We start from the raw sequence: 24,468 nt of genomic DNA, 5'->3' as shown, positions 1-24,468 counted from the left end.
GGATTTTACTATCTAAGTTCAATCACGATAGTGGATGGGAGGATCCGCACAGTGTGTCATCCTTATCCAGCTTGGGCATGAGTGATTACCGTTTCTCTCATTGTCAGTGGTAAAACACCTGTCTCCAAGGCCTCGGTATACACTGCCGTCAAGTGTGGTGCTCATGCACATTTATATGCCTTACAGAAGGCACCAGTCAAGCTGTTCAAACCTGGGGCCCTGGAGCCACCCAGAGCCCCTATTGCATGGACAATTTCTTCATATGTAAAGGGTTCGCTCAAAAAACATTGTTGCACATTGGGGAGCCCCACCATTGCCATCTCCAAGATAGTATGTCATATCTGTTATTTCGCCACTCTGTCGGGAGGTGTAAAGCTGCATGTAGTAATTGAGGAACTCTGATGGGATGCCTGTGGTGTCAGCTATGCGTGAGCCATCAGCTGCATACAGTGCTGGTATGTGAAAGGAGGTCCTATAGTGTCTATCAAGTTCAACCAGGATGTGACCCGGTGAATCCCCTTCTCCATAGTGTCCTGCTCGAGTATATTTGCCTAAATAGTATGATTCTCGTTCAGAAAGCTGTTTAAACTCTGCCAGCAGGGGGCACTCCTACTCAAATCAGATTGTGTGCGCTGCTGCACATCCCTGCAGTCCATCACCGGTAGTGCACTTTCCACTCTAGATAAGCTATTGCTTATGTCCCTCCCTACCTCTGCATGTTTTGCTCCGCAGCTCCCCCTTGTATAAGCCTTGAAGGTCTCGCACAGGGTTGCGTTTGAAACAACCAAGCCCTTATTGAGATCGAAGTATTCTGCAATTGCTGGATGGAGTTTGGTCTGAAAGAGCATATCCTGTAGCGCTAGTGTAGGAAGTTGGCTCTGCATATACTATTTCAAAGTAAGAAATAGTGTGCACAGAGTCCACGGGTTCCCCTTAGAGTTAAGATAGTAGCAAAAAGTACAGAATTCTAATGCTCTATTTTGTGGTAGTTTGGTCGAGCAGTAGGCTTATCAGACGGTAGTGTTAAGCATTTGTTGTACACACACAGGCAATAAATGAGGGACACACACTCAAAGACTTACTCCAGGCCAATAGGTTTTTATATTGAAAAATATATTTTCTTAGTTTATTTTAAGAACCACAGGTTCAGGATTTACATTAAACATTTTAAATGTAAGGTACTTCACTTAGATACTTTAGGAACTTTGAATGAAAACAATATCATGTACAGTCTTTGTAAAAATGGCAATAAGCTATTTTCAAAGTGTACACAGTGCAAAAATCAACAGTTCCTGGGGGAGGTAAGTAAAGGTTAGTTTTGAAGGTAAGGAAAACACAAGTCTCAGTCCTGGGGTATAGACAGCCCCCCGTTGGGGGTTCAAGGCAACCCCAAAGTTACCACACCAGCAGCTCAGGGCCGGTCAGGTGCAGAGTTGCCCAAACCACATAGGTGCCTATGGAGAACAGGGGTGCTCCGGTTCCAGTCTGCCAGCAGGTAAGTACCTGCGTCCTTGGGGTGCAGACCAGGGGGGTTTTGTAGAGCACTGGGGGGGGACACAAGTAGGCACATAACACACCCTCAGCGGCACAGTGGCGGCTGGGTGCAGTGTGCAAAGCAGGCATCGGGTTTTGTATAGGTTTCAATGGAGGGACCCGGGGGTGCTTCTCGGGCCAGCCACCACCTGGGCTAGGTAGAGGGTCGCCTGGGGGTCACTCCTGCTTTGAAGTTTGGTTCCTTCAGGTCCTGGGGGCTGCGGGTGCAGTGTTGGTTCCTGGCGTCGGGTCCCTTGTTACAGGCAGTCGCGGTCAGGGGAAGCCTCTAGATTCTCTCTGCAGGTGTTCGCTGTGGGGGCTCAGGGGGGTTGTCTCTGGTTACTCACGGGCTCGCAGTCGCCGGGGAGTCCTTCCTGAGGTGTTGGTTTTCTGCAGGTCGAGCCAGGGGCGTCGGGTGCAGAGTGTAGAGTCTCACGCTTCCGGCGGGAAACGTGAAATCCTTGGAAGTTGCTTCTTTGTTGCAAAGAAGTAGCTGGTTTTGAACAGGGCCGCTGTTCACTGGAGTTTCTTGGTCCTTCAGTCCAGGGTAGTCCTCTGAGGCTTCAGAGGTCGCTGGTCCCTGTCGGATGAGTCGCTGGTTGCAGGTTTTCGAAGTTGGAGACAGGCCTGGGGCCATAGCAGTTGTCGTCTTCCTCCTTCTCTGCAGGCTTGTAGGTCAGCAGTCCTTGTTTCTTCAGGTTGCAGGAATCTGATTTCCTGGGACCTGGGGAGCCCCTAAGTACTGAATTTAGGGGTTTGTTTAGGTCTGGGAGGGCAGTAGCCAATGGCTACTGTCCTTGAGGGTGGCTACACACTCCTTGTGCCTCCTCCCTGAGGGGAGGAGGGCACAGCCCTAATCCTATTGGGGGAAACCTCCAAAACCAAGATGGAAGATTTCTAAAGGCATGGGTCACCTCAGGGCACCTTTGGGCTGCCTTGACTGGTGGATGACTCCCTTGTTTTTCTCATTATCTCCCCTGGACTTGCTGCCAAAAGTGGGGGCTGTGTCCAGGGGGCGGGCATCTCTACTAGCTGGAGTGCCCTGGGGCATTGTAACACGAAGCTTGAGCCTTTGAGGCTCACTGCTAGGTGTTACAGTTCCTGCAGGGGGGAGGTGTTACGCATCTCCACCCAGTACAGGCTTTGTTTCTGGCCTTAGAGAGCACAAAGGCTCTCACCCCAGGGGGTCAGAAACTCATCTCTCAGCAGCAGGCTGGCACAGACTAGTCAGTCCTGCACTGAAGGATTGGGTAAAATACAGGGGGCATCTCTAAGATGCCCTCGGTGTGCATTTTTTAATAAATCCAACACTGGCATCAGTGTGGGTTTATTTTTCTGAGAAGTTTGATACCAAACTTCCCAGTATTCAGTGTAGCCATTATGGAGCTGTGGAGTTCGTTTTTGACAACCTCTCAGATCATATACTTAATATGGCCACGCTGTACTTAAAATATCTAAGAATAGACTTAGACACTGTAGGGGCATATTGCTCATGCAGCTATACCCTCACCTGTGGTATAGTGCACCCTGCCTTAGGGCTGCAAGGCCTGTTAGAGGGGTGACCTACCTATGCCACAGGCAGTATTGTGTGTGCATGGCACCCTGAGGGGGATGCCATGTCGACTTTGCCTTTTTCTCCCCACCAACACACACAATCTGCAATGGCAGTGTGCATGTGTTAGGTGTGGGGTCCCTAAGGGTGGCACAACACATGCTGCAGCCCTTAGGGACCTTCCCTGGTCACAGGGCCCTTGGTACCACTGGTACCTTTTACTGGGGACGTATCTGTGTGCCAGGGGTGTGCCAATTGTGGGAACAATGGTATATTGTAGGTGAAAAAACACTGGTGCTGGGGTCTGGTTACCAGGGTCCCAGCACACTTCTCAGTCAGGTCTGCATCATCAGGCAAAAAGTGGTGGGTAACTGCAACAGGGAGCCATTTCCTTACAGCTAGTATGGAAAATCACCATCTGTGCTCACAAGACAGTGACTGGTATTTTTCAAGTAAGCCTTACCAGCGAGTGGTCCGACAATGTGTGCGGTAGATGTACAATAGGGCCACCCCAAAGGGAGGTGGCAGCGGAAACCATCCAGTAGTCTGTGTGTCCATTTGTTGTGTGAGGCAAATAAAACATGTAGCGGGAGGTGTGTAGATCCTGCACACACCATGGATCTTGCAATCCATAAGTGTTGCAGATATCTCTCAGAACTTGCAGTGAGCAGGGTTTCATGGTAGTGTTTGCAGACGTTGTCTTGCTGTGCTTCTAAAATCATGTTAGTCACCACCTAAAATAATATGATCCGCTGCCATTTGATCAATACGGGCGAGTAGGGCCTGGAAGAATTCAAGGTTGTCTATATTTGGGGCATAGATGCCTGCCAACAGCACTCTGTGGCAAGAGAGTTGCTCTCCCTACATGTACATATCTACCTTGTTTGTCTTCTGCGGTAGAGTGTGGATGAAACTGTAGATTTTTATGCACTAATGTGCATACCCTTCAGGAGTATGAGCTGTAGCTGAAAAAATACTGGTGTGCCCAAGTAGCTGTGAAACTGTCTGGTGTGGCAGTAGCTATGTCTCCTGTAAAAAGGTTATTTGAGCCCTATGTCTGTTTAGGTATGCCAGCACTAAGAGCTGTAGTTAGACCTGCGAAGTGCCAGTGATCAGTAACACTTTCTGGACATGTCTTAAATACTTCTCGTTGTGGGCCCTCATATAAATTGTACTTCTTTTCTACTGTTTTAAGATCTGTTGAAGTGTTAGCTATTTTCCCTTCAATAATAGGGGGCACACGTCACCCATTTGTTAAAGATCTAGGTGCCTTTAGGCCAGGTAGCTGAACTTATCCTGTCCTGTAACTGGGCTTTGGCATATCCAGTTATGACAGTTTGCGAGAAACAACCCTCTTGCCCTGTGCTCTTTACAAGAGTTGTGAAAAATCATTGCCCACCTTCAAATGGCAATTATTTTCTCATTGACACATAACACACTTGACACTTTGGTAGTGCTGCATTCATTCTCGAAGTGCAGACTAATTACACTCCCAAGCATTTCCCCAAATCAGGAAGTTAAAGGGGCTTGTCCCCTTATTGTGAAAAACCCAAGGTAAACGGCTTTGGCAAGTTTGTGTTCATTTTAGTGACATGTCTGCTTGCCAGATGCTTGTAAATTTTGTGGCAGCTGTCGTTAAAAGGCTCTGTTTGTGTCACTGACCACGCACAACAGACATTTACAGTAATCATATCTAAAAGTCTAAAAACCTAACCCTTCTTTGGGTGGAACTGAAAACTGCTGACTGGAGATTTATATGAGGTCTTGTTAAATTTTAGGAAGCCATAGTTTGAAACAGTTTGTTCGATGGCATCTGTCGCTGTAGATACGCATGTTCTGCAATAGCTCGCCATCTGGTGTTGGGCCGGAGTGTTACAAGTTGTTTTTCTTCGAAGAAGTCTTTCGAGTCACGGGACCGATTGACTCCTCCTTTTGTCTCCATTGCGCATGGGCGTCGACTCCATCTTCGATTGTTTTTTTTCCGCCATCGGGTTCGGACGTGTTCCTGTCGCTCCGAGTTTCGGAACGGAAAATTAGCTAATTTCGGAAGATTTTCGTCGGTATTGTTGCGTTCGGGATCGGCGTACTTAGATTCCACACCGCATCGAAGATCGAAGAGCTCCGGTGCCCTTCGGGGTAGTTTTTCGATCCTCCGTCGGGGCCTGGTCGGCCCGACCGCGTGCTGAAGAACGCCGATGGAACGGACCCCGTTCCGTTTCTGCCCCAAATGCCACAATAAATACCCTTACACAGACCAACACTTGGTCTGCAACCTGTGCCTGTCACCTGAGCACAGCGAAGACACCTGCGAGGCCTGTCGTGCGTTCCGGTCCCGAAAAACACTCCGAGACCGTCGAGCCAGAAGACTTCAGATGGCGTCCGCACCGACAGCCCAACGGGAGTTCGAGGAACAGGAAGAAGAAGGTACCTTCTCGATCCAAGACTCAGACTCCGAAGGATTCGACGATACACAAACCGTGAGTAAGACGTCGAAATCCACTCAGAAGAATATTTACAAGGCCCAGGGGACGCCACTGCCACCAGGCCATGGCTCGACCCATAAATTCGGTGACCGCCCGTCGGCACCGAAAAAGGCCCAAACAGTGCCGAGATCGTCCGACTCCGGTCGAGACACCGGCACGCAGCCTTCTCGGGACCGAGAAAGTGCTGGAGACAAGCCTCGACACCGAGATGCCGGTGCCGACACGGCTCGACGCCGAGACAGCGGCACCGAAACAGATCGACGCCGAGAGGTTTCGGCCCCGAAAAAGAAAAGTCACCTCGGAGCCGAAAAAACACGCAGACAGGGTTTCGATGCCGAAACAAACTGCAAGCGACCCAGCTTCAGGCTCTTATACAAAAGAGCACTCGCTAACCTCCCAAATGCAGAAGCATAGGTTTGAGGAAGAGCTGCAAGCAACTGATGTGGACCATACGCAAAAGCGTATCTTCATACAGCAGGGGACAGGAAAAATAAGCACCCTTCCACCCATTAGGAGAAAGAGAAGGTTGGAGTTCCAGACGGAACAGACACCACAACCAAAAGTGGTGAAAAGAGTTACCCCACCACCCTCTCCTCCGCCTGTGATTAACGTCTCACCAGCACAAACTCCATCACACTCCCCAGCTCACACCACCATGAGCCAGGGTGACCAAGATCAGGACGCATGGGACCTATACGACGCCCCAGTGTCAGATAACAGTCCGGAGGCATACCCTACAAAGCCATCTCCACCAGAAGACAGCACCGCGTATTCTCAAGTGGTGGCTAGAGCAGCACAATTTCACAACGTAAGCCTCCACTCAGAACAGGTCGAGGATGATTTCTTATTCAACACACTCTCCTCCACCCACAGCTCCTACCAAAGCCTGCCTATGCTCCCTGGTATGCTCCGGCACGCAAAAGACATCTTTAAGGAGCCGGTCAAAAGTAGGGCAATCACACCAAGGGTGGAAAAAAAGTATAAGGCGCCTCCTACAGACCCGGCTTTCATCACTACACAGCTGCCACCAGACTCTGTCGTTGTAGGAGCAGCTAGGAAAAGGGCCAACTCTCACACATCTGGAGATGCACCACCCCCAGATAAAGAAAGCCGCAAGTTCGATGCAGCTGGTAAAAGAGTCGCAGCACAAGCTGCAAACCAGTGGCGCATCGCGAACTCACAGGCACTACTTGCGCGCTATGACAGAGCCCACTGGGACGAGATGCAACATCTCATTGAACATCTGCCCAAGGACTTACAAAATAGGGCAAAACAAGTGGTTGAGGAGGGACAGACCATTTCCAACAACCAGATCCGCTCCTCCATGGACGCTGCAGATACAGCTGCACGGACAATTAATACATCTGTAACTATCAGAAGGCATGCATGGCTCCGAACGTCTGGATTTAAACCAGAGATTCAACAAGCAGTTCTCAATATGCCTTTTAATGAAAAAGAACTGTTCGGTCCAGAAGTGGACACAGCGATTGAGAAACTCAAAAAAGATACGGACACTGCCAAAGCCATGGGCGCACTCTACTCCCCGCAGAGCAGAGGGAATTACAGCACATTCCGTAAAACGCCCTTTCGAGGGGGGTTTCGAGGTCAAAGCACACAAGCCAGCACCTCACAAGCCACACCGTCCAGTTACCAGGGACAGTATAGAGGAGGTTTTCGGGGACAATATAGAGGAGGGCAATTCCCTAGAAATAGAGGAAGATTTCAAAGCCCCAAAGCCCCTACTACTAAACAGTGACTCACAGGTCACTCACCCCCTCCACACAACACCAGTGGGGGGAAGAATAGGTCATTATTACAAAGCATGGGAGGAAATCACTACAGACACTTGGGTTCTAGCAATTATCCAACATGGTTATTGCATAGAATTTCTACAATTCCCTCCAAACATACCACCAAAAGCACAAAATTTAACAACACACCATTCCAATCTCCTGGAGATAGAAGTGCAGGCACTATTGCAAAAGAATGCAATCGAATTAGTGCCAAACACACAAATAAACACAGGAGTTTACTCACTGTACTTTCTGATACCAAAGAAGGACAAAACACTGAGACCAATCCTAGACCTCAGAGTAGTGAACACTTTCATCAAATCAGACCACTTCCACATGGTCACACTACAAGAAGTATTGCCATTGCTAAAACTACACGACTACATGGCAACTTTAGACCTCAAGGATGCTTATTTCCATATACCAATACACCCATCGCACAGGAAATACCTAAGGTTTGTATTCAAAGGAATACATTACCAATTCAAGGTACTGCCTTTCGGATTAACAACCGCACCAAGAGTCTTTACCAAATGTCTAGCGGTAGTCGCTGCACACATAAGAAGGCAGCAAATACATGTGTTCCCATATTTGGACGACTGGCTAATCAAGGCCCATTCGTTCATACAGTGCTCAAATCACACAAATCAGATCATACAAACCCTCTTCAAACTCGGGTTCACCGTCAACTTTACAAAATCCAACATTCTGCCGCGCAAGGTACAACAATACCTAGGAGCCATAATAGACACATCAAAGGGAGTAGCCACTCCAAGTCCACAAAGAATTCTAAATTTCAACACCATCATACAACGCATGTATCCAACACAAAAGATACAGGCAAAGATGGTATTACAACTCCTAGGCATGATGTCATCATGCATAGCCATTGTCCCAAACGCAAGACTGCACATGAGGCCCTTACAACAATGCCTAGCATCACAGTGGTCTCAAGCACAGGGTCACCTTCTAGATCTGGTGTTAATAGACCGCCAAACTTACCTCTCGCTTCTGTGGTGGAACAACATAAATTTAAACAAGGGGCGGCCTTTCCAAGACCCAGTGCCACAATACGTAATAACAACAGATGCTTCCATGACAGGGTGGGGAGCACACCTCGATCAACACAGCATACAAGGACAATGGAACGTACATCAAACAAAACTGCATATCAATCACCTAGAACTTCTAGCAGTTTTTCAAGCACTAAAAGCTTTCCAACCAATAATAGTTCACAAATACATTCTCGTCAAAACAGACAACATGACAACAATGTATTATCTAAACAAGCAGGGGGGGGACGCACTCCACGCAGTTAAGCCTGCTAGCACAAAAAATTTGGCATTGGGCAATTCACAACCAAATTCGCCTAATTGCACAGTTTATACCAGGGATACAAAATCAACTCGCAGACAATCTCTCTCGAGATCACCAACAGGTCCACGAATGGGAAATTCACCCCCAAATTCTGAACACTTATTTCAAACTCTGGGGAACACCTCACATAGACTTGTTTGCGACAAGGGAGAACGCAAAATGCCAAAACTTCGCATCCAGATACCCACACAAACAATCCCAAGGCAATGCCCTATGGATGAACTGGTCAGGGATATTTGCTTACGCTTTTCCTCCTCTCCCTCTCCTTCCTTACCTGGTAAACAAACTCAGTCAAAGCAAACTCAAACTCATATTGATAGCACCAACTTGGGCAAGGCAACCCTGGTACACAACGCTGCTAGACCTATCAGTGGTACCCTGCATCAAATTGCCCAACAGGCCAGATCTGTTGACACAGCACAACCAAAAGATCAGACACCCAGATCCAGCATCGCTGAATCTAGCAATCTGGCTCCTGAAATCCTAGAATTCGGGCACTTACAACTTACCCAAGAATGTATGGAAGTCATAAAACAAGCAAGAAGGCCATCCACCAGGCACTGCTATGCAAGTAAATGGAAGAGGTTTGTTTGCTACTGCCATATTAATCAAATACAACCATTACACACAACTCCAGAACATGTAGTGGGTTACTTGCTTCACTTACAAAAATCTAACCTAGCTTTCTCTTCCATTAAGATTCACCTTGCAGCAATATCTGCATACCTGCAGACTACCTATTCAACTTCCCTATATAAAATACCAGTCATTAAAGCATTCATGGAGGGCCTTAGGAGAATTATACCACCAAGAACACTACCTGTTCCTTCATGGAACCTAAATGTTGTCCTAACTAGACTTATGGGTCCACCTTTTGAACCCATGCACTCCTGCGACATACAGTTCCTAACCTGGAAGGTGGCATTTCTCATAGCCATTACTTCCCTGAGAAGAGTAAGCGAGATTCAGGCGTTTACTATACAGGAACCTTTTATACAACTACACAAAAATAAAGTCGTCCTAAGGACCAATCCTAAATTTTTGCCAAAGGTTATTTCACCGTTCCATCTAAATCAAACAGTGGAACTTCCAGTGTTCTTTCCACAGCCAGATACCCTAGCTGAAAGGGCACTACATACATTAGATGTCAAAAGAGCATTGATGTATTACATTGACAGAACAAAAAACATCAGAAAGACTAAACAACTCTTTATTGCATTTCAAAAACCTCATGCAGGAAACCCAATTTCAAAACAAGGTATAGCCAGATGGATAGTTAAATGCATCCAAATCTGCTACCTTAAAGCTAAACGACAGCTGCCCATTACACCAAGGGCACACTCAACCAGAAAGAAAGGTGCTACCATGGCCTTTCTAGGAAACATCCCAATGCAAGAAATATGTAAGGCAGCCACATGGTCTACGCCTCACACATTCACCAAGCACTACTGTGTAGACGTGTTATCCGCACAACAAGCCACAGTAGGTCAAGCCGTATTAAGGACATTATTTCAGACTACTTCCACTCCTACAGGCTGATCCACCGCTTTTGGGGAAATAACTGCTTACTAGTCTATGCAGAGCATGCGTATCTACAGCGACAGATGCCATCGAACTGAAAATGTCACTTACCCAGTGTACATCTGTTCGTGGCATCAGTCGCAGTAGATTCGCATGTGCCCACCCGCCTCCCCGGGAGCCTGTAGCAGTTTGGAAGTTACCTTCAATTATTTATATATGTATCATCTCAACCTTAAATAGGTGCATACTTAGTCACTCCATTGCATGGGCACTATTACTACAATTCAACTCCTACCTCACCCTCTGCGGGGAAAAACAATCGAAGATGGAGTCGACGCCCATGCGCAATGGAGACAAAAGGAGGAGTCACTCGGTCCCGTGACTCGAAAGACTTCTTCGAAGAAAAACAACTTGTAACACTCCGGCCCAACACCAGATGGCGAGCTATTGCAGAACATGCGAATCTACTGCGACTGATGCCAGGAACAGATGTACACTGGGTAAGTGACATTTTCATTCTTGGGCTTAGGGAAAAATCTCTAGAATAAGCTGTTTAACTGGAGTGGCTGATCAACAATGTGGTATATAGGTCTCTTAAAGTCAAGCAGTTTTACTTTTAATATGTCTGGCACTCTGAATCAGTAGCTTATTCAGTATGCCCCAATGGGATTTGGTTCTGACATTCCTGAAGTGCGCTCCTTTTGGGCCTCTCCACAATTGTCCTCTCAGGCTTCTAACTTCGAAAACAGCCTTCCTTGTGGCCATTACATCTGCCCATAGGGTGAGTGACCTGCAAGCATTGTAATCTACGCCACCCTACCTTTCCATCTATCCTGACAAAGTGGTGCTTTGCACACGGGCCTCCTTTCTTCCAAAAGTGGTTTCGCCCTTCCATGTAGGCCAATCCATCACCGTACCTACTTTTTAAGCAACCACACACCCTTCTAAGGAAGAGGAGGGATTCAACTGCCTAGCCCCAAAGAAGGTTGCCATTCTACCTTGATCGTACCAGAGAGTTATAGGTAGATTATCAACCCTTTGTTTGTTTGAGTGAGAAGAAAGGTCGGGCAGTGCAGAAGAGAACCATCTCTGTAGGAAGCTGGGTTCTGGTTGCAGTACCTCCCCCCACTTTTTGCCTGGGTTGTTGATGCAACTTTGACAGCAGTACACTGGATTCCTGCTAACCCGGTCCCCAGTGCCAGTTTTCCTTTCCCAAAGCAAAATAGCTGGTCACTTGGCAGCCTTGTGGTCAGGCCCTTTAGCACCTGTGTAAATCCGTAGTAAATGATACCCCTGGTATCTAAGGCATGAGTTCTGAAAGGGGGGGGGGTTACCTATGAGCTGCAGCACAACTTGTGCCACTGTAAGTCACCCAGCACCAAACTCATTCGGACTGCCATTGCAGGCTGCATGACAAAGTGCTCCCTAAAAGTGAAAACACGACCTGACGCACACTTGTGTGCCATGCCCTCTAAACATTGCTTGTAATGTTTGTAAGTCACCCCTACAGCAAGCCTTTCAGCCATGAGGCATAGGACACATTAGATGGCAGGATAATGCACAGCATGTGTATCTGCAGCTACACATGCCACCGAACCATTATATTACAAGTGAGGACATATATGCATGAACAAATATGCCTCTGTTGTGTTTTTGACGATTCTTAAAAATAGTAAGTTTGCAGAGAAGCGATTTTAATTACATGTGCTGGACACTGGTAAATAAGAGTTGCCCAGCTACATGATGGCTTCCTTGAAGATAGGGATATTTGGTATCAAACATCTCGTATTAATAAACAGTCACTGATTTTATGGGCAGATTTATTAATACATGCACCCGGGGGCGGGGGCCCTTAGAGGTGCCCGCCGACAACCTACCAACTGCTGGTGAGCACACTGACCAGTTCTCGCCAGTCTGCCACCAACAGACAATCTGGCCTCCCAAGGTGAGAGCCTTTTCTCTCTGGAGATCAGAAACAAAAGCCTGTTGGACTGGGGCGTGGAACTCCCCTCCGCACGAGATGACCTGCATTCCAAGGCAAGAAGCTTTAAAGAAGCCCACCAGCCTTTGGTATACAGATCTGGCCTCTCATAGGCAGATGCTGACCCCCCTGCCCAGTGCTGATCTGGTACCTGGACAGGCAGGAAAATTAGCCATGCAGGTGGGGGTGTTACATTTCCAGACAGGGGACACCCCTGGGGTGACCAACCTGAAATGGACATGACTTAGGAAATTCTGCCATCTTGTGTGTGGTGGAATTTAGTAACACTAGGCAGGGTGGTGCCCACTCCCCACAGGTATTGTTCATCTAGTGGGTGTAGTATCCCCAGGCATAAGTAGCCCATTGGCTACTAGCCTTCGTTCCTATTAATGCCCCCCTAAATTGAGTATTGGGGACCCTCCAATACCAGATCCTCAATCCTTCAATGGACACAAAATGAGGAGTGGACAAGAAACCTGCTGAACCGAGGAGCATGACTGTCTTGGTGCCAACACTGCCAGCCTGGCCCTCAAGAAGCCTGAAGGATTAACTGACCTGTCCTGCCACTGCAGCCTCCACGAACTGGGGAGAGCTTGCCAGTGCTTTGCAAATCGCCAAGAAAACTCCAGTGGAGCAGAGGAGCTGCTCCCCTGCATCTGCAGGCACCCTAAGCAAGTACAGTGAGAACCAGGACCACCAAAAACCTGATGCTGGGCCCAAGCTGAAGTGGGCAAACTGTGTCATTGTGGTCCCCAGGCCCTCTAGTGATGAAGGCCACCCTGAGTTTGCCCACTGTGGACTTCAAGATGGTGTTTCCAGTCTGTTTCTGCAGATCCAACCTGCAACCACAAGTGAGCAGGAGACAGAAACCTGATGCGTCAGAACACCTCTACATCCATCTGTCCAGACCGAGGAGAAGAGAACCAATGGTGTCCCCCATGTGTCACCCTTGTGGGACCTGAGCCCACTTGTTGGTTTAGTCGGATTGGATGCCCAGTCTACGCCTGCAGACTGTTTCTGCTGGTCCCCCTGCAACAGTGACGAGCTCTAGCACCTGACTCGATGCCAGAAGACACCACTGCACCCGTGCCCCACAGCCTGAGAAGTGGACCGATGGTGTCCCCACGTGCCAGAGGACAACAAGGGTTGAGTCCCCCTGTACTGACCTTTCAGTCCATCCCTGCAGCAACTTTCCACCTGGACCATTCCCCATTAAAGTGAATGGGTCACCCGACACCTTACCACACTTCTGGACCCGGACGCACCAGAGCCTTCTGAGGTCACCTGTTGGTGTGGCCTTGAAGCCCTGCCCCATACTCACCTTAAGTCCTGGAGAACAATCCCGTAGGTCGCTGTGAAGTGCCAGAGTGCAGTACGTGTTTTTCTCCCATAGGATAGCATTACTGCGGCCAAACATTGTACTGTCAACTTTTAAAAACTGTAAACATTCCTATCTTGAAAAGTGCCCACCTGATTCTGTTGATCTTGGTATAACATTTTATATCAAAGTGTGTTCATTTAATAATTTGGTGTTGGATTTTTTTTATATGTGTCACTTACTACTTGAGTGCGTGCCTTACATGCTTAGCACTACCCTCTGGTACGCCTAACTGCTCGACTGCACTACCCAAAAAGAGAATATGTGGGATGTCACCTGTGCCTCTGTGATACCTCGGGGGTTGCTTGGACTCTATGTACAGTGTACCTCATTATTGAGAATATTTTTCGATTTTTACGTTTTTTCCAAATTTCTAATCTGGTCTGTTAGGGCCCTGATTAAGTAAACCTCCTAGTCCTGTTGTGTTAGAAATTTAAAAGGTTACTAGATAGTTAAGCCTTAAAAACTGCTTAGAATTTTTTGTGAGTTCTAATAAATTCCCAACTTATCTAACAAAATGTCCTCACAAAAAAGAGTTGAAGAGTGCAAGCTCACCCCATACCTGCAACTTATCATGAAGCAGCTCAAGGTACTGTGTAAGGCTTACAAAATTGTACCCGGGCTTCGACCAACAAAAGCACAACTCCAGGCGTTGCTTGCTGACTTCAGTAGGGCCCAGGCACTCCAAGAAAACACTGTCAGGAGGATGATCTAATCAATGAAGAGGAGCCTGACAAAAGTGCACCTAAGGAAGGTTCACCTTCCAGTACACCAGAGGGACAGGATAAGAGTAGAAATATCTACTCTAAAACTGTCTGAAGGTCACCCAGGCCCCTGAAGGCCCAGAAAAGTGCTGGAGGATCCAGACAGGGGACTGGACAACCTAGTCAAGAGGCTAGCCCTTGAGGCCAGAATCTTAGCAATAGGAAGAGATAGAATTGCGATGGGTGCGGGACCCATCTCTGGTGGCAGCAACAACTTAAATAGGGAGAAAGCAGTAGCCTTTGACCCTAAAATTCCCAAAATGATTGTTCCCAAATGTGAGGAAGGTGATCATATCACCACATAGTTCTCATTCTCCGAGGGCCTTACAGAATGAAGAAACTCCATAGAAAGTATTTGGGCTCTCTACTCTGGGAGCGGTTTTCATGCACGTGCAGGGATAGACTCCTGAAAAGCTAAATTTAGAACAGATGTTCATATTGTAGCATGCACAGAGCCAAAATGCACTATGTGGCAGGTAAGGGGTGGGTTCGTTGACGTTCTTGAAGTGTAATACTACTGTTTGTTCTTTTGGAGTCCAGCCTGAGTTCAAACTTAAATTGCTTGCTAGAGCTTGAACAGTTTTGTAAAGAAGAAAGATCAAGGATTGCAAACTACATGTTTATGAAGTAGATAGAGGCTGATTCTGATGACAGTCTTAGCTGTAATTAGTGCAAAAGGTGCTTCACTAGGTACCGTACTTGAAGTATGGGCTTACCCTATTATTATGTTTTTTTAAACGTACGATGTTTGTAACAATATCAATGTGTAAAACATGTTGCTTACCCCTTGAAGTCATGGAGTATATTGTGTAGATGAGCATGACATAAGAAGTTTTCCTTCATGAAATCAAATATCCAGCGAGTGCTGTATCTTTTGGTTTATTAAGGTGAACTGTAGAACGGTCTGTCTTTTACAATGGTGTCTTCTGTCAATGTTAATGAGACAAGTGCCAGGCAAATGTATGTATTGTGGCAACTTTACTTTTGATATATGTGACACTCTGTTTCAATGACTTACTCTAAATGCAGTATGTCACAACTCAAAGTAGATACATTTGATTTATCACATAAGTTTTTGTTTTATTTTGTCTGTTCTGATAGATTGCTCTGTTTATATTTAACTGCTTATAGATCATTTCTATTTTCCTACCAGCTTTTTTCCTCACTTGAACCACCTTGTTGCCAATTTGTTATTTTCTTCTTTTGATCAATCTTCCTCTTCTAGGAAAAGAGCAAGGCTTCTGCTCTGGAGCTAGCTACGGTTCTGCTGTCAATGCCAACGCCATCCAGTGTGCAGCAACAGACAAAGAGTCTTCTAGCAAGTTTGCACAGCAGCCGCTCTGCTTATCATAATCACAAGGTAGGTCTTTTTTTTTTTTAATACTGAAGAAAGGGTCAAAAATAGCCATGCTTTATTTACCTCATTCACCAACAACGTGTGGGAGTTTATCAAAGAGCAAAGGTGAAGTATTATTTTAAAAGGTCAAATCTGCAAAGTATTTATTAGCTGAAAATAGCACCGGTTGCACAGTTTTTTGGTCTTAAACTTTTTGTTATTACTCAAGGTATATTTCAAGTACTTCTGACCATACGTATGCTGATAATGTCATCTTCCAAAATCACATTTATTTAGCACTTGAAATCCTTCCTTTTAAATAAAACAAATTGTGAAATTCCCATTTGTCACACAAGAACGTAGACCAGACTCCAGTTCTTTCCTGTTTCTCATTGTTTTCCTTATCTAGGATTTGTTCAGTCTCTCATTTTTGACTTTCTGCATTAAAGTAACAGATTGACTAACTGTTCCATTACGATGTTATTACAATATTATTTTCTTAGTCCTGACATCAGTAAAAAAAAAAAAAAAAAAAACAGTAGAAACAGGTTACTGAGGCTGCTGCATCCAAAGGTTCCGGAAATATGCTCTGTCAGATGTCAGTTATTAAAACAGCATCCACATGGCTACAAAGATTCAGCCCCTACATCTTCCAGAAGAACTCTGACCCTGGTTTATGGCGTAGGTAACATGTTACATTGAAAAGGATTCCTACAATCATAAGAATATACAAACACCCACACATCTAATGAAAAAAACATTTGCAAGCACATAGCTTGTCGTTAGACTCTTGTAAGAATGAGACTGCTGGATTTTGGGCTGCAGCACCACTGGGCATGGCGGACTGAGTCTGATCCCACACCGTGTGGCAGCTGTCAGCCTATCCTTTTTTGCTAAGTAGCAGCACCTCACCAGAACCCAGGAGTAAAGGTGATTTGTGGAAGTCTGTCGCATGACCCCTAAGATTCCTCAGGGAAAATGACAGTTTTCAGCCATGTAAGGACTGTCACAAATGTGTGTGACAGATCCTCATGAGGATACCTGGGGTGCCTGGAGTAGAGCCACAACACTAAGGCCTCCAGTGACTTTGCATCAATGAACCAGAAGGCCATACAAGACGGCAAGGCGAAACTCTGTTGGTAAGCACTGGAGCACTCCAATACAAGGTCTGTTCTGTCCCCAGTCCAATATTCGCAGGAGTCATTCTCAATATCGATCATTATGTTCCACATCTTTGGGTTAGTTGGGGAGAAAAACAAAAATCTGATCTGGACTCTGCCCCTTTCCACTACCCACTTTCTCCAGAGAAGATAGAATAGAGTCACCATGCCCCTCAGTCTGGCTCCTGAAGTACGTTGACCATGGAGCCTATGGCACAACTAGTCTCGGGTCAACCTAAGGTTACAGGCTGTCTGTGACACCGAAGTAGCTCGATGAGTTCTGCAGCCCCATGCTCTGGCTCCCTCTGGCTTGCCTACGGGCTTCAAGGAGCAGAGGGGCCCCTCCCATCTGGGATACCACTGGCAGGTTCCCCCTTGGTGCTAGATGGATCCTCAATCTGCCACTGGGCTTCCTCAGGACCCTACACAGACCGTGGTGTCATGCTCCACGCCTGTCCCAGGAGCCTCAGCGCTGATTTCATTGATGTTGATGAACAAGGTGCTCATTGTGCTTTCTAATTCAGTCGGTGCAGCTACGACTTCAACGAAGGCCACACCTGCTTTTCATCAAAGTGTCACCTCCTTCACTTGACTTACCACCACCTCAAGGAAGAACAAAGATGTTTCATTCCTTATTTGGTATGGATTTGTACATCAATTATGATGCGGTTGATGAAATAGGGCAACAGTACCTTAAAGAAAATTGGTATGATTACCTTCAAGAAGCCAGTGGCCCTGACGCTCCCCCCCCCCCCCCCCCCCAAAAAAAAAAAAGTCAGGACTTACCCAGGCCCTGCCACTGAGAAGAATGCTTGGTATGAAATGGTCATGCATAGGGCAGCCAAAGTTCTTGATCTCCTGCTTTCCACCTTAGAATTTAAAACCTGTGTCTGCAGAAGAGACCTGGTAAATAGACAAATTGCATGACGCCAAAGTACGGCCTCAGGCAACTCTGTATTTTTGTCTCAGACCTCTCCTGAGACCTTAGTGGTTGAGTCATCGACTAGCTGGACTAATTCAAACACTTCCAACTACTCCTCCCAGTAGCCTGTCCAGAATGGGAGCACCCTTTGAAAAGATGGTATTTGTTTCAACCAGTTTGGTTATCATGACTGTCTAGGCCAGTTGACTGCTGGGCCGCTGTTCCATTGGAATTTGGTTGCTGACGTCCTCCCAATTGCACAAGCGTTATTCGGTCATAAATAACCATCAAAGCATAAAATCACAACAGTCCAAAATTACATACATAATAAATAAATATGAAAGGATTTAAGAACCACAATCACTAATAAGATAGATTTTTAAAAAATGAGTGCGTATATACCATGCGGCAGCAAGGAACTTGCTAACCGCGCAAGTTAAAACAGGGAAAGTGACGCTCCTCAATATCCTAAGGGCAACATTGCATTGTCTTATGCCCATATTCCTGCAAACTGGACATATCCATTTTCGCCGAGAAGAGACATAAGCTGGGCAAAAAAACATAAAATGTACTACAGATTCAGAAAGACAATTACAACTAGGACATAAATCAAGTGTTGGTAATAATTGCCAGCTACTGATAAGAGACTTTAACGGTAGACACCCAAATCTAAAACGAGCATACAGGCTCATACCTAATAAATCGGGTATTGAGTCCAAGTAAGATTCAGACTGGGGATACCATTTAAAATCAATAAATCGTGTTGTCAATCGACCATAAGATGTACATAGTATGTAGTTGTTCCTGACGTAGGACCAGTAAACAGATTTCAGCAGTTGTTTCTGGGCCCAAACAAAAATTCCCTAGTCCCAAGATGTAAAACCACTTAGACACATGCTTAAGCCAAGGAATAGAAGCTGCATTAGGTCTATCTAAAATATCAAGAAGAGTCCCTATAAACAGTAAGCTCAGGACTGGTCCATATTCGTACCCAGAAGAGTAAAGGTCTTAAGGCTATCGCATTAGAGATGCGATGAAACTTGCAGTCCAGAAAAACCGGGATCAATGGTGTACTGCAAGGGCATGCAAGAAGAGCTCTTGCGAAATTATTTTCGTCCACAGACAGTTTTAGTATTGGAAGGGCCCCACAACTCGCACTGTAAGTCCCTGCGCCTTTGCCAGATAAATCTTAATAGTTGGAGAAACAGCTTTCACAGTGGTGGTATTATAAAGGCCCAGAATGGCACCTGACCTATGCTGAAGGAGTGAAACACTCTTACCAATCTGGTCCTCCCACTGCAGGTTGTTTGTAATTCTTACTCCCAGGTAATCTATAGAACGTACCTTACTTAAGGGAGCCCCATCTAAGGTGATAGTACATCTCCTAACAAGACCCGTGCTAAGTATCATTAATTTAGTTTTACTGGCAGTAAGTTCCAGGCCATGATCCGCACAAAAAGCGTTAAACCTCTCAACCAGGATCTGAAGACCCATGGGGTTTGTAAAAATCAAAAGAGAATCATCTGCAAATAATAGAATAGGAATGTTTTGCGCATTCAGAGAGGGAGCATCATTTTGACAAGAAGACACAGCGTGCACCACCTCATTAATGAACAAAGTAAAAAGAGTTGACACATCCCTGGCGAAACCCCCTCCAGATGTCTATATGATTGGTTAGCTCTCCCTGGCATCTCACCTGGGCATATGTATTCTTGTGCAACTATTGCAATAAATATACTATATTATCAGGAATACCTATTCTACTCAGAACTTCCCATAACTTTTCTCTAGGGACCAAATCAAAGGCACAAACCCACAAAAACGACATAAGTTTTGCTTTGCCAAGACTACATATTTCCAATATAGGAGGGTCAGCCTAAAAACCTGATCCACGGTACTCATTTTTGGCCGAAAACCCACCTGAACTGGAGATAGTACCTGATGAACATGGATCCAATCCAAAAGCCTATCCAGAAGATGCTTGGTAAAGATATTTTGAAGATTATCAATGAGGCTGATTGATCTATAATTAGCAGGGGAACCCACATCACCCTTTTTATGACTAGGAATTATTTCAGCCCCTTTCCAGGTTTTGGGAATAGGGCTTCTTGCAGCTATGGCATTTGATAACTTATTTATGTACCAGGACCAGATAACTGGCTCAGATTTAAAAAGATCCCCCGATATCTTATTAGGGCCTGGAGCCTTGGCCGATTTTAGGGAGTTATTAGCAACTATAGTTTCCATCATTGAGAAAACAATACAATCTTCAGAACTATCAATAGACATTCTTTGATCAGCAGTCTTGTGACGCAATTCAACCTGAAACGAACAGGTGGAATCCTGTATCGTGGATAAAGCATAAAGCTGAGAAAAGTGTTCCACCCATCTTTCAGGTCGAATATGCGTACGGATGGTGCCATTACCCCCTCTGTGTCTATTGGCCAAAAGCTTCCAGAAGGCCCCATTATCTTGAAGTTTTGTTGCATCCAACATTTTCTGCCAGGTAATATCTTCCCAACTTTTCTTTGCCAATTGCAGGGTTTTATTATACGTAAGTCTAGCAATTCTAATCGCCATCTGTGAATGAGTCATGATTGCTGATCTTAGAGCTAATTTAGCATTAGAGCAATCCTTCTTAAACCATTCCCTGACTTTAAAATAATCAGAGGATTGCCTAGTAGTAGTTTTTCTATAAAGAATATCCTGCAAGTTCCTTTCCATTTGTTCGTGAATGCTCCAAATTGGAATGTCACTAACCTCGTACTCCTCATAGCCAGACATCATATCTAAGAAAGATAGACACACTTTTTTTAATCAAATAAGGACTAGACGTTACGTTTGGCCAGCTAATGTGAGTATGCCTAAGTTTCAAAAGAGGCCTGGGGACCTCGGAGATCCAGATATTCTGCACTCGCCTGAACACATTGCTATGTAAGGTAGGGAGTAGAGGATTATGATCACTCTCATGACGAAGGTCTACCTTCAGGTCTATAGACAGGGACCAAAGCCTGACATCCACTAAGAAGTAATCAATAACACTGGAAAACAACCCTAGCTTAAAAGTGGGTGCAATATTCAAATCAAATTTGAAACAAAGGGAAGTCAACTGTGAGGCAACACATGAACCAACAATGCGCTGAACATTTTCCTTCAATTGAGGGATACCCCAGAATTCCTCCTCAGCTGTCAAATTATTATTAAAACAGTAGGGTTCAAAAGTGCAATTCATGTCCCTTGCAACCACTAGTTTAGTTAACGAGTGCAGGGTATCCATATATTTGGATAACTGAACAAGTGTCTGACTCTGATCCCCGAGAAACACACCTGGCATACACATTAATATACTATAATCATTTTAAAATCCCGGTTAAATGAAAGTTGGACACCCAGTAAATAGGGGGAAGAAAAACTGAATGATCGCACTGTAAATTCTTATTTAACAGGATCATGAGCCCCCCCCCCCCAACCCCCGTTAGCCTGACCAAAACACCCCGATGGTGGCTGGGCCGTAGAAAAATGTCACAAACCCGTCCATAAATATCGGGTCTTCGGCCCAAGTTTCCTGAAATAAGTATATATCCTGCTTATTACTAAAATTAACCCACTCGAGATCTCCCAATTTCTTACCTATCCCGCCAGATTCCAGGACATAATTGAGAGTTCCGAGCGGGATATCTGGGCACCAGGACTATAATGCAGAGCATCCTCTGAATTATCAGTCCCCTCTTGAAAGCTATCCCCAGAAGCTATAATAGGAGTCATTAAAGGTGGAACGATAGGTAGTCATTCCACTTCTGGTGGTGAACGAAGAGGATTACCTAACATGGTCGAAGCACTGCGGTTCCCAAAATTGTGGACCCCACCCACTGGGCCAATACATGGAATTGGTAAGATTGATAAACTGCCCGTGGGCTGATGGAGTTGGAGTCTAATACCGACCCCTTTGGGGTTCCTCAGATGACAAGTGCGTGATTCAAAATCAATAAGGTTATCCACCAACAAACCCCTTGATTAGAAGTAAAATCAGAATCTAATCCTGATTGACTGTCTACCCACCTCAAGAATATCGGCACGGATGACGGAAAGACAATTCCTCTGAATTTGTAACCAATAAGTAACCTTATGTTCGATGGCATGTGTAGCTGCAGATACACATGCTTTGCACATCCCGCCATCTAGTGTTGGGCTCGAGTCCTAAGTTTCTCTAGAACCAGTGGGTAACTTAGGTACCCCAACCATATAAATAGTACCACCTTTACTCCTCAAGCCTCGACCCTCATTCTTGACAACGGATTGATTCACCCCAGCCCGGTATAAACCCTCACCAGTTGTCTTTTGACAAATCAATAGAGGGATTAATTGATCCAGCATGCACCTGAGTCCCAGTAGCTCCCCGAGGACCCTTTGCAAGGTCAGTGAACGGAGTTATGTACCGTTATCCTAGTTCGCAAATATTCCTTCCCTTGGAACCTGAATTATACATCAGTTGTTGCTGACATGGCCGGATAATTATCTGTTCCATTTTCAGACATGCTGCCAAGAGGAACAATAGAAGCCAAACCTAAGGGAGACTTGTCCACTTGAGCACAAATTTCAATTACAGGGGGAACAATGGGTGCCCTTCCTGGGGCAGCATAAACTCACCCACACTAGCCCTCTGACAATTACACACATCCCTCTGACAATTACACACATCCCTCTGTACCCGTCCTCCCAAACATTTGTTCAACACTAATAACACCAGACTCTAAGTCATCCAATTTCTGGAAGATAGAGGCCAGATTAAGTTCCCCGCTTGGTCGTACTTCTCCATCCTGGATCAAAGACGAGTAGGGTGTAGTATTTCCTCCTTTGCGTTCTTCAAAGAGTAAGTGTAAATCGCAAGCTCGTTGCTGACTGATTTCAGTCAAGGGGTTGATTAAACATGGAATGTCAGATTAAAACATGGAATGTCAGATGACACCAAAACCTCAGGACTTGGAGGAAGGCAAGGTGCCTTTCCCCCAATTGGAGGGCACTCAGCAGACTCACCACACAGGGGAATACTCATCATAAGGTGAGATGTTGGTGTCAAAATGTGTGGTGCCATATATAATTCGACCTCTGTAGGCAAATTAGACAACGGAGGCCTTTTCCTAAAAATATCAGGAATCTTTTTAGAGGAAGTGGTACCATGGCATATAGGAGGTGGAATAAAATTACTTCTCAGAATGACTTCCACCTCTTCAAATGAAGTATTTCTTCTAGAGGATTACTACCTTTGTTAGGCTGGCCACTTGTTTTACTGTTAGACCGTTTTTTGGGTTTCTTGGTGCCAGTGGAGGGTACAGGTAGGTCCACAGCCTTCCGTTTCCCCATGCCTGATCAATCTAATGTTAAAATCGAATACAAAACCAAGCAGCTACCTTACCCAGGTATACTTACTTCTCAGGGTTAAGGGATATGCCCAGCCCAGGCTCAGTCAGGCGATGACGGGCCTGGTCTTGGCCTGGGTGTGTCCCGCACTGTGCGCGTTAATCCCTTAATAAGGTGCCAAAGATGCAGGCAATGTTGGAGGTTGTGGTCCCACCCCAGATACCTCGACCAGCAGCAAGTATATTTTCCAAAGCAGCACGTCGCGCACGTTAGAGCCCCTTAATAAGGTGCCAAAGATGCAGGGAATGCTGCTATTTGTTGTCCCACCCCAGACACCTCAACCAGCAGCAAGTGTCTTTTCCAAAGTAGTGCGTCCTCCCATTTGTCCCGGAAGGCCTCTGACCTGTTCTCTCCCAGTCTACACAGGACGGTCAAGACTGTGCTAAATTCACAATGTGGCCTAGTCCCCAAGGGTCCATCAGGCTAGTCTTTGGTTCAGGGTCGCTATTAGTTGCCAAGCCTAGCTGTGGTTGACTGGTTTTTCAGGCAGTGTCCAGTTGTCCTTGGCGGACATGCCCTTTGATAAGATTTGCCTTTTTGAGGACAAGGCGGATTCAGCTCTGAAGTGGTTTAAAGAGAGAATGCTCCCTGGGCTTATCTGCCCTGCCTCGCCAGCTGCATCATCACTATTGATCCTTTCATGGTTTTGACAGAAGCACCTCATACCAGCAGCCACTGCAACCTCAGCAGGGTGTCCATCTGATTTGCGGCAGTGGCACCTACTGACCCCACAGTCAGGGTGAGCAGCCCAGCCAGACCACTGCCCTCTCCCCAAACAAACTCCACTTGGCCTCACATGCCTTTAGTGGGCTGTAGACACCCAGTTGGAGGCTTGATCCAATAGTTCTTGCTGAGCTGGCAGACCACTTGACCAAAAGGGTGCCTGCATCAGAAGAGGGTTGTGGTTGCTACTCCGCTGTTTCCTGCGGGATCCCGTCTGACCAAGGCAAGAAGTGGGCTCAGGTCTCACGAGGTTTAGACAGCCTTGGATTCTCCTTCTTGGTCCAGGACAGACCGGTGCAGGGGTGTCTTGAGGCTTTGAGTTTATCTCCTGGTCACTCACGATTGCAGGGGGGTCTGCAGAAACAGGCTGCAGATGCTGTCTCAAAGTCCACAGTGGTTGAACTCAGGGTGGACTTCTTCTCTGGAGGGCCTGGGGACCATGTTGATACGGTTGGCCCACTTCAGCTTAGGCTAGGTGGCACAGGAGCAGTGGTGATATCCAGTCTCTGGTTCTAGGCAGTCCTAGT

The 24,468-nt window shown here is 46.1% G+C and overlaps 1 protein-coding gene across 17 annotated transcripts in view; it reads left to right on the top strand.

Moving 5' to 3' along the window:
• Positions 1-24,468, top strand: part of UBR4 (ubiquitin protein ligase E3 component n-recognin 4) — a 1,862,787-nt gene that overhangs the window by 1,096,368 nt on the left and 741,951 nt on the right. For all 17 annotated transcript variants that reach the window (XM_069240131.1, XM_069240143.1, XM_069240141.1 and 14 more), the window contains one exon: positions 15,608-15,742. In XM_069240131.1, coding sequence (XP_069096232.1) covers positions 15,608-15,742 — 135 coding nt within the window. The remainder of the gene's footprint in view (positions 1-15,607; positions 15,743-24,468) is intronic.

This window comes from Pleurodeles waltl, chromosome 6 (assembly GCF_031143425.1).
Source record: "Pleurodeles waltl isolate 20211129_DDA chromosome 6, aPleWal1.hap1.20221129, whole genome shotgun sequence".
Taxonomy (NCBI): Eukaryota; Metazoa; Chordata; class Amphibia; order Caudata; family Salamandridae; genus Pleurodeles; species Pleurodeles waltl.
The sequence above is the reverse complement of the archived record's forward strand: the minus strand, read 5'-3'. Positions and strand labels throughout refer to the sequence as shown.